Source organism: Gymnodraco acuticeps, unplaced genomic scaffold (assembly GCF_902827175.1).
Source record: "Gymnodraco acuticeps unplaced genomic scaffold, fGymAcu1.1, whole genome shotgun sequence".
NCBI lineage: Eukaryota > Metazoa > Chordata > Actinopteri > Perciformes > Bathydraconidae > Gymnodraco > Gymnodraco acuticeps.
The window spans coordinates 25212-40006 of NW_022992161.1; the positions used below are offsets into that span (position 1 = coordinate 25212).

The 14795-nt window shown below is 44.0% G+C and overlaps 1 protein-coding gene across 2 annotated transcripts in view; it reads right to left on the minus strand.

Moving 5' to 3' along the window:
• Window positions 1–696: 696 nt before the first annotated feature.
• Window positions 697–14795, minus strand: part of shq1 (SHQ1, H/ACA ribonucleoprotein assembly factor) — a 50442-nt gene continuing 36343 nt past the window's right edge. For both annotated transcript variants that reach the window (XM_034204582.1, XM_034204583.1), the window contains exons 11-12: window positions 14411–14531; window positions 697–2109 (exon numbers count right to left, since the gene is read on the minus strand). In XM_034204582.1, coding sequence (XP_034060473.1) covers window positions 1518–2109; window positions 14411–14531 — 713 coding nt within the window. In that variant the 3' untranslated portion in view covers window positions 697–1517. The remainder of the gene's footprint in view (window positions 2110–14410; window positions 14532–14795) is intronic.

The following is a 14795-nucleotide window of genomic DNA, read 5'->3' on the forward strand; positions in this document are numbered from 1 at the left end:
AGCCATCATCACCGCCGGCTCCTGAGAAGCCTTCATTCATGCGGGATTACATTTGCCTTGAAAATGCCCGAGGCAACATTGTGGCTGCGCTCCATCAATCACTCTCCAAGTCAGTTAGGATCATAAAGCCGGACAGATTTGGCTAATTTCTGGATCTCTTTATGCTCCTTCAATAACATAAACTACACCAGGGACACAAAATGAAAATCTATTTTATTGCAGGGTAAGTGGATTTGGCTTCTGTTGCAGATGTATGCGGACATCTTCACGCCTGAGCTGGCCAGAGTCAGTGAGTCTCTCCGGCCCTCGGCTCCTCCATCTCTCGCTCTGCCTCGGGCCCAGGGGTGCTCTTATCTCTCAAACAAACGGCTCCCGTGCCGCAGCCTCCGCTCGCAGCTCTCATCTATCTGCCTGACATGTGCTTCCTTGTTTGTTTTCTCTCGCCTGCTAGACACGGCCGATGATATTGAGCCGCGTTGACGGCGCTCCTCCATTCATGCCAGATGAATCAATCACTCCTGCGTGCTCCGCGGCCCCGTTTAGTGCCGACAGTCTTTTCCACTTCAATCAATTCTTTAGGAAGGAGGTTAGTACTTTTCCTTCCATTCATTAAGAAAAGAAAAGCCCACTTAAAGCAGCTCTGCCAGCCACTTTGGCAGGGAGATCTGCAACAATGAAGGATTGTCAGCTTCCTGGAATGATATTTGTTTGGTTTATTGGAGGCAAATATAGATAGACTGCATTTGTTGATACGAGTATGGAAATGTACATTCGTAGCAGAAGTTGTACACTTGTAGCAGAGGTCTAGTTCACAAACTCTGTTGAATTAGTTTACATAATTACATTTAGAATTCATGTAAAACAAAACACAGTATGCAAGACTAAATAGATTTGTACAGCATGTACTTAGACATAGGGCAGCAGTAGTGTTACATAACTCAAGGCTAGGGTTGCAACTTGCTATTATTTCTATTATTTATTTTTTGTTTGATGTGTAGAATATCAGAAAATAGTGAAACATGTCCATCCCAGCTTCTCCATTGCAAGAGGAGATCTTCGAATGTCTTGTTTTGTCAGTCCAAAACTCAAAGTTATTCCCTTTATGATATAAAACAGAAAAGCAGGAAATCTCCATATCTAAGAGGCTGAAAACAGCTTTTACTTCCTTTTTTAACGTGATCAATTACTTGAAAGAACAATCTATTACCAAAATAAATGCCCTTTTCTTTCAATGAACTCACCAGTTTCAGATTTACATATGGCAGAAGAAAAAGAAGACTGCCTCTAATTCCTTTAATGAAATGAGACCTCAAAGCATACACTTGCTCATTAAAAAAATCATTATGAAAAAAAGGATTTTAATGAGCTCATAAACTCAGAGGAAACTATTCTTTATAGACATTAAGGTCCTCTAAACGAGCTCTAAAGATCATAGAGAAATGAAATCATTAAAAAAAACGTTTCTTACAATAAGCCATCAGTTCAAAAAGCGTCTCTCAGGTGACTCGTGCACTCAGTCACTCAGTGAGATCCTCCTGAGTGTGGACGATGAGCAGAGGGTTCCTGCGAGGACTCGGCTCTAACAAAATCCCGCTGCTGCTGCTCCTCGCCGATGTTGCTTCTGTTTTCGTTGCGCCGCCGCTCGTCCGTGAACTCGTTCTCTCCTCCGCTGTGGAGTCTTCGGAGATGTTCAGCTCCTCTGTCACCCGTTCCCCCAGCTCCTGGATCAGCTGTCTGGATCCTTCTGAGGCTGAGGGGAGGGCGTTCACCTTATCCTCCGCTGAGAGAAGTGTGCTCTGCTGGGGGAGGGGAGAGGCAGCTGGAGTGTGTTGGGACTGTGGAGGGTTGTCCTTAGACGTCTCCCCTCCCCCTCCTCCCTCTCCTCGCCCCTCAGATTCCTCGCTCTCATCCGAGGAGTCGCTGCTGCTGCTGCTGCTGCTGCTGCTACTACTGCTGCTGTCACTGGACGAGCTGCTGCTGTCACTGTGGGACTCTTCCTCCGCCACCATCTTCGCCGCCTCCTCCAGCTCCTCCAGTTCCAGCTCCAAGTCTTTTTTCAGCAGGGAAGCTTTTTGCAACGTCGCGGCCAACGCTGACATCTTCTTGGACCTGTGGAGATAAAAGAGTGGGAAAGAAGGAGAAGTTAGAAAAGGGAAAAAAAGTGACATCAAACTACAACTTCATCAGGGAGAGATGCTGACTGATGGACTGGGCTCTGCGTATTAAAGACATAGCCACTGGATAACCATCTACAAATCTAATACCCATTAACCATATCCCATTCTCATCTGAATGCTAAGTAGAACGCAATTTGCCGAGGAGCAGGGGGCTCAATGAAATATGGAAATATGGATGTTTAATAATGTAGGCTGATGAGCTGCGCTGATACGCGGGGCTCTTCCCCTCCCCCACTGCCGCTCTCCCTGCGAGAGGTGATAAGAGACTGAGAGGGATTACAGAGAGAGGCAGAGCTCTCCCCCTCCCCCTCAGCCAGTACATGCAAATGTGCACACGTTCCCCTCTCGCATTATGAGAGGCTAAGCCAACAGTTTGAGGCAGCGGCAAGCAGAGGAACCTTTCACAGCAGACAAGATGGGATTTTTTTAATGATTTCACGAGCAGCCAACAATTCCTGAGAATATAATGGATGCCAGAGAGAGAAATATATTATTTTAAATTGGATAGTTTACCCACTATCCAATTTTTGCTGTTTTCCACTAAAATAAGCAAATGCAGGTTTTATTTAAAAAGAAGTGTCTTGACAGTTAATGTGTTTGCCTTTTTTAGTGTGTCATGTTTTACGAACCAAAAGCGCCTGTTTACAAACTAAACAACGTCAGGTAGCGGTCAGTGAATATCTGTCACTTATTCAGTCCATTTTTCCCACTTTCAAACCACCGATGGTGATTATTGGAAACAGTGAAAAGTCTTTTTTAGGGTTTTATTTCTACGAGTTTTCTGCTGGAGATTTGAGGAGAGTATAATCATTTTACGCTTTAATACGAAATCTATACTCACTTCTCACACGTCACAGAGAACGGCTCCATAAAATGGGCAGAACATTGGCGTAACCACCTGGACGTCATGTTTCTATCCCTGCTGATCAAGTAAAGGCTGATAAACACCTGTGACTTCGACAGAGTCATGAAGGGTTTGTCACCTTTCACACTGAAGACAGACATTAGTGAGGTTTTCTGTCCATTAGCAAATGTTCCCTATGGATCGAACACAAGAACATTTAGAGAATAAATCCAGTAGAATGGAAGCAGGTTCCCCCAAACGGCCCGGCTGTTCTGCAGAAAGCCTGACTGCAGAACAGTCAATAACAGTCTGGACACAGAGTGCTTCTGAGCTGCAGCCTCACAGCTCAATGTCTCCAGAGATTAAGAGAATGCCCTCATAAAGCGGAACATTAAACAATGTCTCCGTCCCGTAGCCCCAGTTTTATCACCAGGGAAGACACAACACAACTCCTTGAAGAGTGAGGCGGGGTTTTATTGCTGATGAGTTTCCTCCCACAAGGCCCCTTTTGCGCAAAGCCATCAGATTGTTCAGAGGCCTCCGCCTGCACATTATTCACACTGGGATGCCTGCCTTGCTGCCAAAAACTTAAGTGGTTGCTATTTGTCCCCCGGTGCGTTTAGGGCGTGTGTGCTGCCCCTATTGCCATGGTGATTACAAGGTGACCTCTGCGGGTCACTGCAATTCAGACCATTCAGGGTGGGATAAAGTGTGTGTGTGTTGAGGGGCTTTTCACACTGGGCTCCCGGCGCCCTCTCTGGCCCAATTAACCCGCTGCCGAGCTCCAGGATGGCTCCTCATTACCGTGCAGTCCTAATGAGCTCCCTATTCTGGAGAGTAGTGTGTTTTTAGGGGCTGTGTATTCATTTAAGACCTCAGGAGGGACTGTGTAAACAGATCTTATAGTTCTAGCACATTCTCCTCGGTGCACACAGAAAGGAATAAGCTGGGGATGTGGGAAAGCAGGGAGATGCCCTTTCTCACATGCACCTTAATCCAAGAGAAATGTTTTGGCAGTTTTCTGTGTCACAATGTGGCAGAATTTGGAAACAATAGCCAAAGTCGATTTTCCTGCTAAGATTCTCGGGCTGCGTGCCAAGCTCAAAGTGTAGAAACATTCCCGTGGTTTCAGTCGTGGAGCTGTGAGTTTGGCTCAAATACACCACATTCTCAAGCTAGAAAATCTGTAAATCCTAAGAATGAAAAAAAAACAAGAAACTGTGAAGAATGTACTTTGTGAAGAGGAATGTAATTGTGTCGTGCATTAAAAGGGTAAATATGCTAAAAATCCATATTACCATATTTACCCTTTAATGCATTCTATTGATCCTTCAAACATGTGGTGTAGCATATTCCTCTTAGCCATAGAGCTCTTATTAAAACACACGCATGAGCCACAGTGAGGGGACATTATTATATATTTTGACATGCTTTTTAAGATATATCTTCAGTAGGAACAAATGGGCTCGAGGCTGAGTTACACACAGCGTAGGGGAGCAATCATTGACATTAAGATAAAATAATTGCTGCCTTGATAACTTTAAGGAACTGTAAAATCCTGTCTCACAGTATAATAAATGGCTGTGCAATGATTTAGCATCTGAACAGTCTTCAGATTCTTGGCTCTAACATTGGACACTGTGGATAGTATTTCATGTTCTCTGTTACTTGAAGCTACTCTCCTCCACCAATGCAGTAACTCATTGTGTCAGCATCAAGCTGTGCTTTGGGGGTGAACACTGCAGTCAGGAAGCACGTGTAGTTGACCATTTTCAACAACATGCATTTTTGTTAGGATTTGCTAATTAACACTAAAGACTAACTGAGGCTACTGGGAATGATACGAGTTACCTCTGCCAAGGAGAAATGTTTTTAGGCTTGTTTTCCATGTCGATTGGTGGAAGGGCGTAGCATGGGTAGTGAAATAACCCAGTACATTTTACAGATGAATTATGGGGCTAGTACACCATTTTATAACATAGTGAGATGAGGCCAAGGTGCACGTGTCACTCTCTGAATAATCTTATAGATTTCCAGGTAGTTGGCTATAAACTAATTCATGTGACATTTTGACCTGATGACTCGGCTTGCAAGTTATTCCCATTTATCCTGCTGGGATCATCCAATAGCTGTAAAGACATTTATGCCCCGGCCACACGAGGACGAAAACGGCTAAACGCATAGGATTAACGCAAACGCAATCGCAAAAAAGCTTCCGTCCACACGCAATAGACATCCGGATAGTGTCTGTCCACACGAGACCGCTCCGTTTAGCTCCAACCGCTGGAGAAGCTGCAGTACATATGCAGGAGCCTGTACGTGGCGCTGTAACTTCCTCCACAAAAGCAGCGAAGAAGCATGGTTGTCATGGTTGCCCTTCTGTTTATTCTCCGCGGTGGGGGCCGAGGGAACCGGGCAGAGTTTTTCCCCAGTCAACGTGAATTAAAGTTGAAATCTTCCGACAAAATTATAAAAGTGCCGGTCAAAGGTCTTCTTTGTTATTTATTGAGCTTTAAAACAAATGAATAACGACTCTATATAATATAATAATAAAATACACGGAGCCTCTCTTTTTCCTCCCTCTCTTCGGACAGCGCCAGTGTCTGTCTCATGCAGCAGCTGATCCAGTAATGAGTGACCCGGCCGACAGTAAAAATAAACATATTTATAACTAGTTTAGTTTGAGAGGTGTCTCCGTCCTGTCAGATTAGACTTCACTCGCGTTTAGGTCCATATCGAGAGAAAGATAAATAATCTGAATTCAGTGTGCAGTTTACTTTGACGCGGGGGTGAGCAGCAGAGGTGGGGAGAGGCGGGGCTATTGCGCAATCACTATCAGAAAATGATCGTATAGGGCGTACACACGGAGCTGTTGGACCCCCCAGAGCGTTGCGTATGCCGTTCTATCCACCTTGGGACCCGTTATCGTTTCCGCAGTCGTTTAGTGCCGTATTCGGTCGTCCTCATGTGGCCTAACGGTCTATATGACACTAAACAGTAACGCAAACGACCGTTTTCGTCCTCGTGTGGCCGGGGCATTAGTTTAAAACCTGAAGTTCATGATGGGGTTAAAAGGAAAAGTCTTGGGACCAACAAAGTGACTATGCTACATTCTCTGCGTAACGTGAATGTCTGCCCCACATGTCAAAGCAATGCATGTTGAGATGTTTCAGTCTAAACCAAAGTGGTGGACTGACTAACCAACATTGCCATTCTTGACCATGGAAATAAGTCAACACAAGTTGTGTGAAGATGTAAACAACAGAAACCGCTGCATTCTTTGTGTAACTGAGTCCTGCGATTTTGTGGTTTCCTCATGCGAAGGCCATGCAAGATTGACACAACTAGAGCCTTGCAAAGCATTTTCAACAATGACAAATGGCTTTTTCCTGCAGTGATTACAGGTATCCAGACATTAACCTGAACTAATGATGATGAGTGTGTGCAGGCTGCTGCATGGAGCCAGTTTAGAGCCCAGGCAGCTCTATAAAAGCCACGTGAGCGCTTCCTGTAGCGAGGCTCGAGCAGAAGAGCCTCCTGCTGCACAGCCACTTCAAAGACTGGCCTGTATTCTCTTTCCCCCGTGGGAAGTCATTATTGAGTTAGCATTGGGGAGGAGCGCTTGTTTTCTCTCCCCTCCCTCCCTCGCTCTGTGGTTGAAGAAGCTCGGCCTGCGGTGAATACAAAGGCTCTGTCCAGGAGGGGGAGGGATAAGGTTGTACACAATCCAGTCATTACTACAGCGCTGTTGTGGCTTGCCTTCATTAAACTCAGGAGGGGTGGGTTTTTTCTCAAGGTTGGAAAAACTTCTGGCAAGACAAAGACGCCTCCATCTGCCAAAGTCCCCAGAGGAGAATAGGATGTGTGTATGTGTGTGTAAGAGGCGAGCTAAATTACAATCTGACATTTCTTTCATCGGTCTCATTGAAAGAGCAAGTCTTTCAGCACGCCTGTGCTCTTGAAAACGTCTCAGATAAAGCTTGTCTTCAGATGTATAAATCTCTGTAATATGAGCAGCAGATTTCCTCACTGTAACTCACAGAATGCACCATTCACTGGCTGAGGGATAAAAGCCAATGCGGGGAGATGTGATCCGTCACTGTGACTGAACGCTGGGAGGTGCTGAGGCATTGGATGCCACTTTGATTCAAGAAATGAGAAAAACAGATGTATTTATTCAACACACCAATGTTTGAGTTCAGACTTGGAGCTGCCAATGAAACACTTAGTGTACTGTACACACACTGATACACCATAAATATCTGTTGACTGTCAACTGTGACATGAAGGAGTATTTGTGATGTCTTTACAACCTGGGTCTTTTTGTTGTAGCTTTGAATGTCAGTCCTATCAGGGATGATAACCGTTAACTCAGCAACTTCCTTGCAAACTGACGGCAGAGGGATTTCACGACCGACATTAAAAGGTGTCTGGAGTTTTCAGACTTTAAGTATTGCTTACTGTACTCACAGTAGGGCTGCTCAATTAATCGTACTTTAAATCGCGATTTTTTTTTGGTTTTTCAGTTGAATTATACTTAAAGTTCAGGGTAATCAACTGTTCAAAACATAATGTTCACATTTTTTTTCTCCAATAAATGGATGTTTTCAAAGTCAATGAATAATCATGTAATAATCGCAATTACAATTATTGACCCAAATAATCGAGATTATGATTTTTGCCATAATCGAGCAGCCCTAACTCACAGCAGTTGGACAGGCATACTGTTTTCTTATCAGCAGTTACCGGTTTGACTAGGCGCTATGCAATCTTCTGTAAACATCCCACTATCATTTAAAAGCTTTTGAATGGATGCCAGGAATTGTGGACAGAGATGATTGTTTCCCAGAGACAGAAAGCCCACTGACCTTGGGGATCACCAGTTTGACCTTCATGGGTTTGAGCGAAATGTCTGGACAGCTATTGGTCGGATTCCCGTGAAACTTTATACAGACATGTATGTTCTCCTTTTGATAATGACAGATAATAATCCATGTTCCTGGATCAAATTGAAATTGCTATCAACAGTATCTTCACCATGGCAGGCCTTGGTTTGGATTGCTCTATCAAAAAAAGCCCTAAAGCTTTGGGTTTACAGTGTGATTTATAACACTGCAGCCTGGCAAGCTAAAGTTTGAATTTATACCTCACTGTTGGGATTGTGGGATCTTTACTACAAACTATGTTCAGCTCATAACTCTGATTTTATGGTCTCTCCTCAATTTTCAATTTACGTAATCCCTTAGACATTAAAGCTTTGGAATTGTTTTAATAGTTGTTAAGAGTGTCTGCATTGTATTAAACGTGTTAATACCTCTAGAACTTACAGGTATTATGCCGTAGTAACTGCTTTTTAATTAGTGCTTGGACAGAGGAATCGCCTTCATTATAATGTATTTGTAATAACTGGAGTGGGCACGGATAGAGGAAATTATGCAAATACAGAGAGTGTTTAAGATGAGCCTCAAGACAAAGAGATGGCCTCACGCTGGGAGGAAATCTGTACTACTTATCCCCATTAGCCTGCAGACATTTGGATCTTTGTTCTGCCCAGCAGGGGCTCTCTGCAGTGCTGCGGCTAACTTCTGATGGAGCGCCTCCATTATCTGTTTCAAAGCCTTCAAGACGGGCGTTTGACAAGCTGTGTGGCAGTGCCTGGTGGTTCTAAGCAAACATCTGGATGTGACATCGGCTTTATCGTTGAGGGTGGGGGGAACATCGTGAAAGCTGCCTGGCTTGGCTATGTGAGAATTCCCCATCATCTACAAAGACTAGAGAATCACACGTCGATTGCAACACCTGATTTAAATTCTGCGGGAAAGCTCGCCAACGCAGATGTTCCTCGGATGGTCCCATTACTCAAATTTGGTAACTCTCTTTTCTAAATCAACCCTTCAAATTTGAAATGTTCTGTATATCTGTAAATGGCGGTGGTGGCGAAGTCGATAGGGACTTGGCTTGGCAATTGGAAGGTCACCAGTTCAAGTCCCGGCAAGACCAAGTGCTACCGAGGTGTCCCTGAGCAAGGCACCGTTCCCTACACAGCTCCCCGGGCGCTGTACAAAAATGGCAGCCCACTGCTCCTAACACAGGAGGGGTCAAATGCAGAGAAACAATTTCCCCACGGGGATTAATAAAGTATATCAAAAAAAATCAAAATGATATACTATCATATGTACATATACATATTTTTGACAATTTTAAAGAACATTTTAATCATCCAGAATTCTTTATATTGTTCATATTTGATATACTATACTATTTTTCATTTTCATTTTATTTTCAATTGTTAACTCTATTCCACTTTTAAGTATTTGTATTTTAATGTTGAACACACTGGTCCTGTTACAAAATAATTTCCCAAATTGGGATTAATACAATATCTATCTATCTATCTAGATGTTTTGTTTTAATAAGCTTTAAATCGTAATGTTCAAACAACATGGATGCTACTTAAAGATGTGCTGTATTTTATTTTATACAACACTGATTCCTGTTTCGGAGGTCGTTCTCCGAATGTAATGGCACGATCACATGTATCTTCCCAGTTCTTTACTCCTTTTTCAGATTATCCCAACAACACTCCCTAACAATGTTAACAAAAGTGAAAGGTGCACATCAACATATATGGGGCTCTTTCTTGGCCCACGCTACCCCATTCCAACAAGTTTCACAAAAATGGTGCCAGCAGTTTTTTCTGAAAACCTGCTGACAGACGGAGAAACGGAGCCAGAAACCTAAGCTCCTGGGCAGAGGTAGGAATGAAAACACCTCTTATACCTCATTCACACCAACGTAACTCCGGTTCAAGCTCCGTGCTAGAGCTTTTCAGGTTCAGAACCGGTTCTTCGGTTTAGCTCTTGCTCTTTTCACACCGCCCAGAGTCCGACTGGTAATGCGTCATCGTTTGCGTCATGGCGTAACCGTTTGCGTGCCTGCTTCATAAAGCCAAACCGCGCAGATGAAATCAGTTGCATTAATTTCTTATGGCTCTATCTGCAGCTTTTCCGGAGTCATTTCTGTGGTTTAGTTATATTCTTATAAAAAAGTGTACTCGTGTCAATAAAGGTTTTTTTAAAAACACAACTGCTTCCGAGGTCGGTCTTATTTCTTAAGGTGGACTGAACCATGAGTGTGGAGTAACGTTGTATCTTTCATTTAAATGAACTGTAACCTTCACCCAGGTATGTAACAGCTGTTCTCAAATGAACACGTGAAGTAAAGTTTAATATTTATAGTTTTATAGATTTATAATGAGTATTAATGAGAGGTGATCAACGTGAATGACATTAACACGCAGACACGTTGCTTCACCATGAGCAGAAACCTTTATACAGTCTATGGCAGAAACACTGAAACTCTTGTAAAGTTTCTCCATCGTTGTGTACAAACTGGATAAAACGCGGGCTTTTTGTTGTTGTTCAGGAGTTGATCCGGTCTCTGCCTCCGCCTCGACGTAAGCGTGACGTATGCGGTGCTTTTGCTCTGGCCGGACAATTTTTTGGTGCTTGAAACGAACCGGATTCTGGAGCTAAGAGGCTGCTCCGCTGCGGTGTGAAGAGGAAAACCCGGTGCTTTTCAAGCTCCAGCTCCGAACCGGCCCTGAAACACCGTTGGTGTGAATGAGGTATTACACCTGGTAGCCTATGGGAACACCTGTGTAATAAGTGCCTTGTGTTTTACAATGACACATAGGTGTACTGAAGTGAATTGACCAGTCATGCATGAAAGGGGGGATGGAGGTTAACGCTGCGCCACCATGCCGAGTGTATTCTCAAGGCGTTTGACCGCAGGCCTTCCAGACATGCTGACCCACATGCTTGACCCTGTTGCCCTCAGGCGTTCACAGTTGTTTAAGCTCCAGGCGCTACTCCCTGCTGGGTGCTGCTGTCAGAGATACCAAATCTCCCCATGGGTTGTCATGCTCACAATAATGAGAACGAATGAGCAGTGAAAGGCTGCTTTATCCTCCCAGAAAACAAAAAGGAAAAATAATGTCAACAACTTAGTTTTTGGCAGTAAGCTTTGTTGTTTTTAAGCGATGCTGCACACACATTCTTTGTTGGACTCCATTTATCCAATGAAAACAACACCCATTGTTTTGGGGGGATTGCTCACTTCACACCTTCCATTCACAACACTTCAAGTCTGTCCATTCAGCTGTTGTGGCGCGAGGCTCGGCTTATCCCTAATTTATTTCTTGTAAATCTTCCAGTCTTTGGAGCAATGCGGGTTTATTAAATTCCCACATCTATTAGACACAGATTCCACAACAAAACATTTATTTCCTTTCTAATGACTTCATATGGAAACATGAATCTCACATCACTCCCTTCCTTGAACACTACGCATGACTTTTTTTTTTTTTACTGCAAGAATCTAATTGACCCAATTAAAAAGGGTTGGGTGGATGGTTTCAAGTGAACCCGCTCTTAAAAAGGAGAGTTGTAGCCCTTTCGGATTTAACTGTGTTACTGTAACACGACACCAGGCTTTAGAGTCTGTGCTGGCTGCCCTGAATCTACGCTGGCCTCTGTCCAAGCTACTTGATCAAAGTGAAAGACGAGAAAGAGAGAGAGAAAGTGAGACGACTTTGCAGGCCAGCAGCTCTGCAGGGGGCATTGGCATCTGAGGACCCCCTAAAGCAGGGGTGGGGAACCTTTTTCCTCTCAAGGCCCATTTCAATTTTTTCAACATCCTCCGAGGGCCATACAAATGATTGAGCTCTGCTTAAAAAAAACTAAAATCACAGCCCATTCATTTGGCCTTTCTTTCATGCTGTGCAAAGAAAAAGCAACCTCTTAATCCAGATATCTCACCATGACTCGCGTATGCATGCATGGTGTGGCATGACCACCAAAACAGAAAGATATGGACAAAAGATGTGTGCAAATGTATTTAGTTTCCTATCCATGTGGACATGATTTAAGTGGGGGGTACCTAACCTCCTCTAGGGGGGTCCGGAGATTTTTTTTTAATGTTGAAGTTAAAAGCATCAATCTGGTGCACTTTGAGAGCAACATTAGGAGATCTATGGATACATCTCTCAACACCCATATGAAACAGAACTGTAAGCAGATTTATTTTTCTTTATGGATATTTTACAAATCACTCTCCTTTCAAACTGTATTCTTGTTTATTAATAACTGTTTTTTACTGTCATATAGTATTTTATACCCGTTTACTTTATTCTCTTATTTTTTTATAACTATAATGATCATATAAAGATGTGCCTTTACCTCACTGGTTGGAGAAAAAGCTTCTTATATTCGTTAGCATAGCTAGCTAACCAGATGCTAGAAGTTATTGACTGTATGATCAGAATGACAGATGAACAGATGCCACTGGGCTTTCAACTAAAGACACAGCCACGCAAAAACTGCGGCATGTGTACGGCTCCTTATGGGTACTGCTTGGAAGTGCCGGAGCGGCGTTCTGGTGCTCTCCGTCAGAACTGCACCCCTGTCAGACGAGACATATACCACGTGATGACACGTTAGGCTCGTGTTGTGTTCAAGGACCCTGACCCTGGCCAGGAAAAACAGGCACTCGCTTTGTTTAATTTGTTTGCGGTCTAGATTTCTTTAACTTTTTTCTTGTTTGCGTGTGTTTATAAATTACCTCGAGGGCCGTACCAAATGGTCTCTCGGGCCGTATACGGCCCGGGGGCCGGAGGTTTCCCACCCCTGCCCTAAAGGAAACCGTGAAACTAATATGCTTGTAATTGCAGTGCTGTAGCATTTGGAAGAACTCCAAATATTAGATTCGGATGGGTGTGAGGGTGAACTAACATGTGCTAGATTCTGGGTCGAAAACCATTGCGCGAAAACTTTGAGAGAACTGAGACAATGTGAAGAGCAATTTCCTTTTGAGGTTGCACTCTTGATTGCAATGTGCAGGACTCTGCTCTGTGTCACAGTAAAAGTGGGCCGCATGCCCTGAGGCTTAAATCACGGTGAAGCCTTTACGAGGTTGTAAATTCGAGACCGATGTCTCGGCAGGCGGAGAACTTGAGGAGTAGAAATGCACGTGGGACAGCGAGGAGATTATATAAATCAACCCCCGAGCCAACAAACATACATTAATCGTCACGTCCATCATGCGCAGCTGATCGCGAGTGACAAGATACAGGGATTGCACCGGGGGTATAGATTACATCTCATCTTGCCGCTCCCAGAGGGGACTCACTTAGCGGAGGGTGACAAATCCATCGCGGAGGGAATATCTCGCACCGAAGAAAGCGATGCCTCCGCGATCCGTCATCAGACATGTCAGACGACACAAAAGGGGGTGTCACAACAAACTACATGTGTGATGGTAGAGATTTGGTCTGCGGTAAATACGATCGTTCCACAACCGTAGAGAGAAAGCTGTGACGCTTTGCATTTTGACTGCAGGCTAAAATCTTACTCGTACATCATTGCAGAAAACCACTAGTGAGTGTGAATACTTGCTCTTTAAAGCAGTTCAAGATAGAAGTGGTTTTACCATCTTTCCCACAACACGACAGCTTACACTACTTTTATTGACAGGACAAGTACAGAAAAGGGGAAAAGAAACAATTCAATCACAGGTCGCTGGGAGAGCACGGGCTAATCCATTTAATGATCGATGCACAGGGTACTAGGAGTCAGCATGTGAGGTCAAGCTGACATTTCGTTTAGAGAGGAAGAGCGGAAAGGGGAGGCAGGGATGTCGTGACCCTCAGCTGAGAGGAGATTGACTAGGCGCTATGTCAGGATTCAAGACTTCGGTTGGAAAAATGTAGAAATGAGAATATGCGGAGGAGGAGGGTTTTGAGGTGGGGGGTGCTAAATCCCTGCAGACCTTTTATCGTGTCTGCATCTGGGCACCGAGCCTACAACATCAGGCACACATTTTTCAACTGGGCTTTTTCCAGACGAGCACACCACTTGCTGATCCCCGGCCAAGAGTAAAACAGAGCTCATTACTGAGCAATGCGCTCGCAGGCTCGCATTCGAAATGTGTAAGTAATTGTAAAATATGAACTCTGAGGAGGAGAGAGCGTTCAAACTGTATATCACTTGGAAGAAAAGTGCAGATTTTTGGCTTGAGAATGCTAGTGGAAGGTTACACCCACGGAAGATATGAGCATGTCACCAACTTTCATATCAAGTGAGGCTCCTGACGGTACGTTTGACACATGATAATGGAGACGAGGGGAGATGGCTCATTAATCAATAATTTACCTTAACGTTTTCAATTAATACTAATAAAGCTATTTGAATTGAAGATGGAGATTGCACATCTAGGTAGTCGGTCATTGTATTGACTCATCTAATCCTGATGGATCATTGGGGCTGAGTGGCGCTTCCCTCCTTTGCTCTAATGGTAATTATGTGAACATAAAGGTATCCGGTGGACTTACTTGACCCTCTGGATCCAGGTGCAGTAGTCTGTGATGTACAGATCGTTCAGGATGTAGGCCGGGTCGTTCTCTCGGAACACTTTGTGAATATCCAGCAGGCATTTGAGGACACCGGCTTTCCCTGGGCGAAGGAAAATGGAAAAACAGTGTTATTCGCGCTCAGTGTTAAGGATGACAATGCACTCCAGCTGCTGGCAGACTCAGCATGCATTTAAAGGCTGGCAGTCATTGTTCCATACATAAAAGCCGAGGTAAGGGATCAGAGGAAAATCCCAGCGAGCAGCGGAGTAATTTGATCAAGACGGTTTAAGAAGTTCGTTTGAGACAAACTCTATTTCAAGTTGTCTGCTTAATGGGAGCTCTGCTCAGACTTTGTCAGAAACGT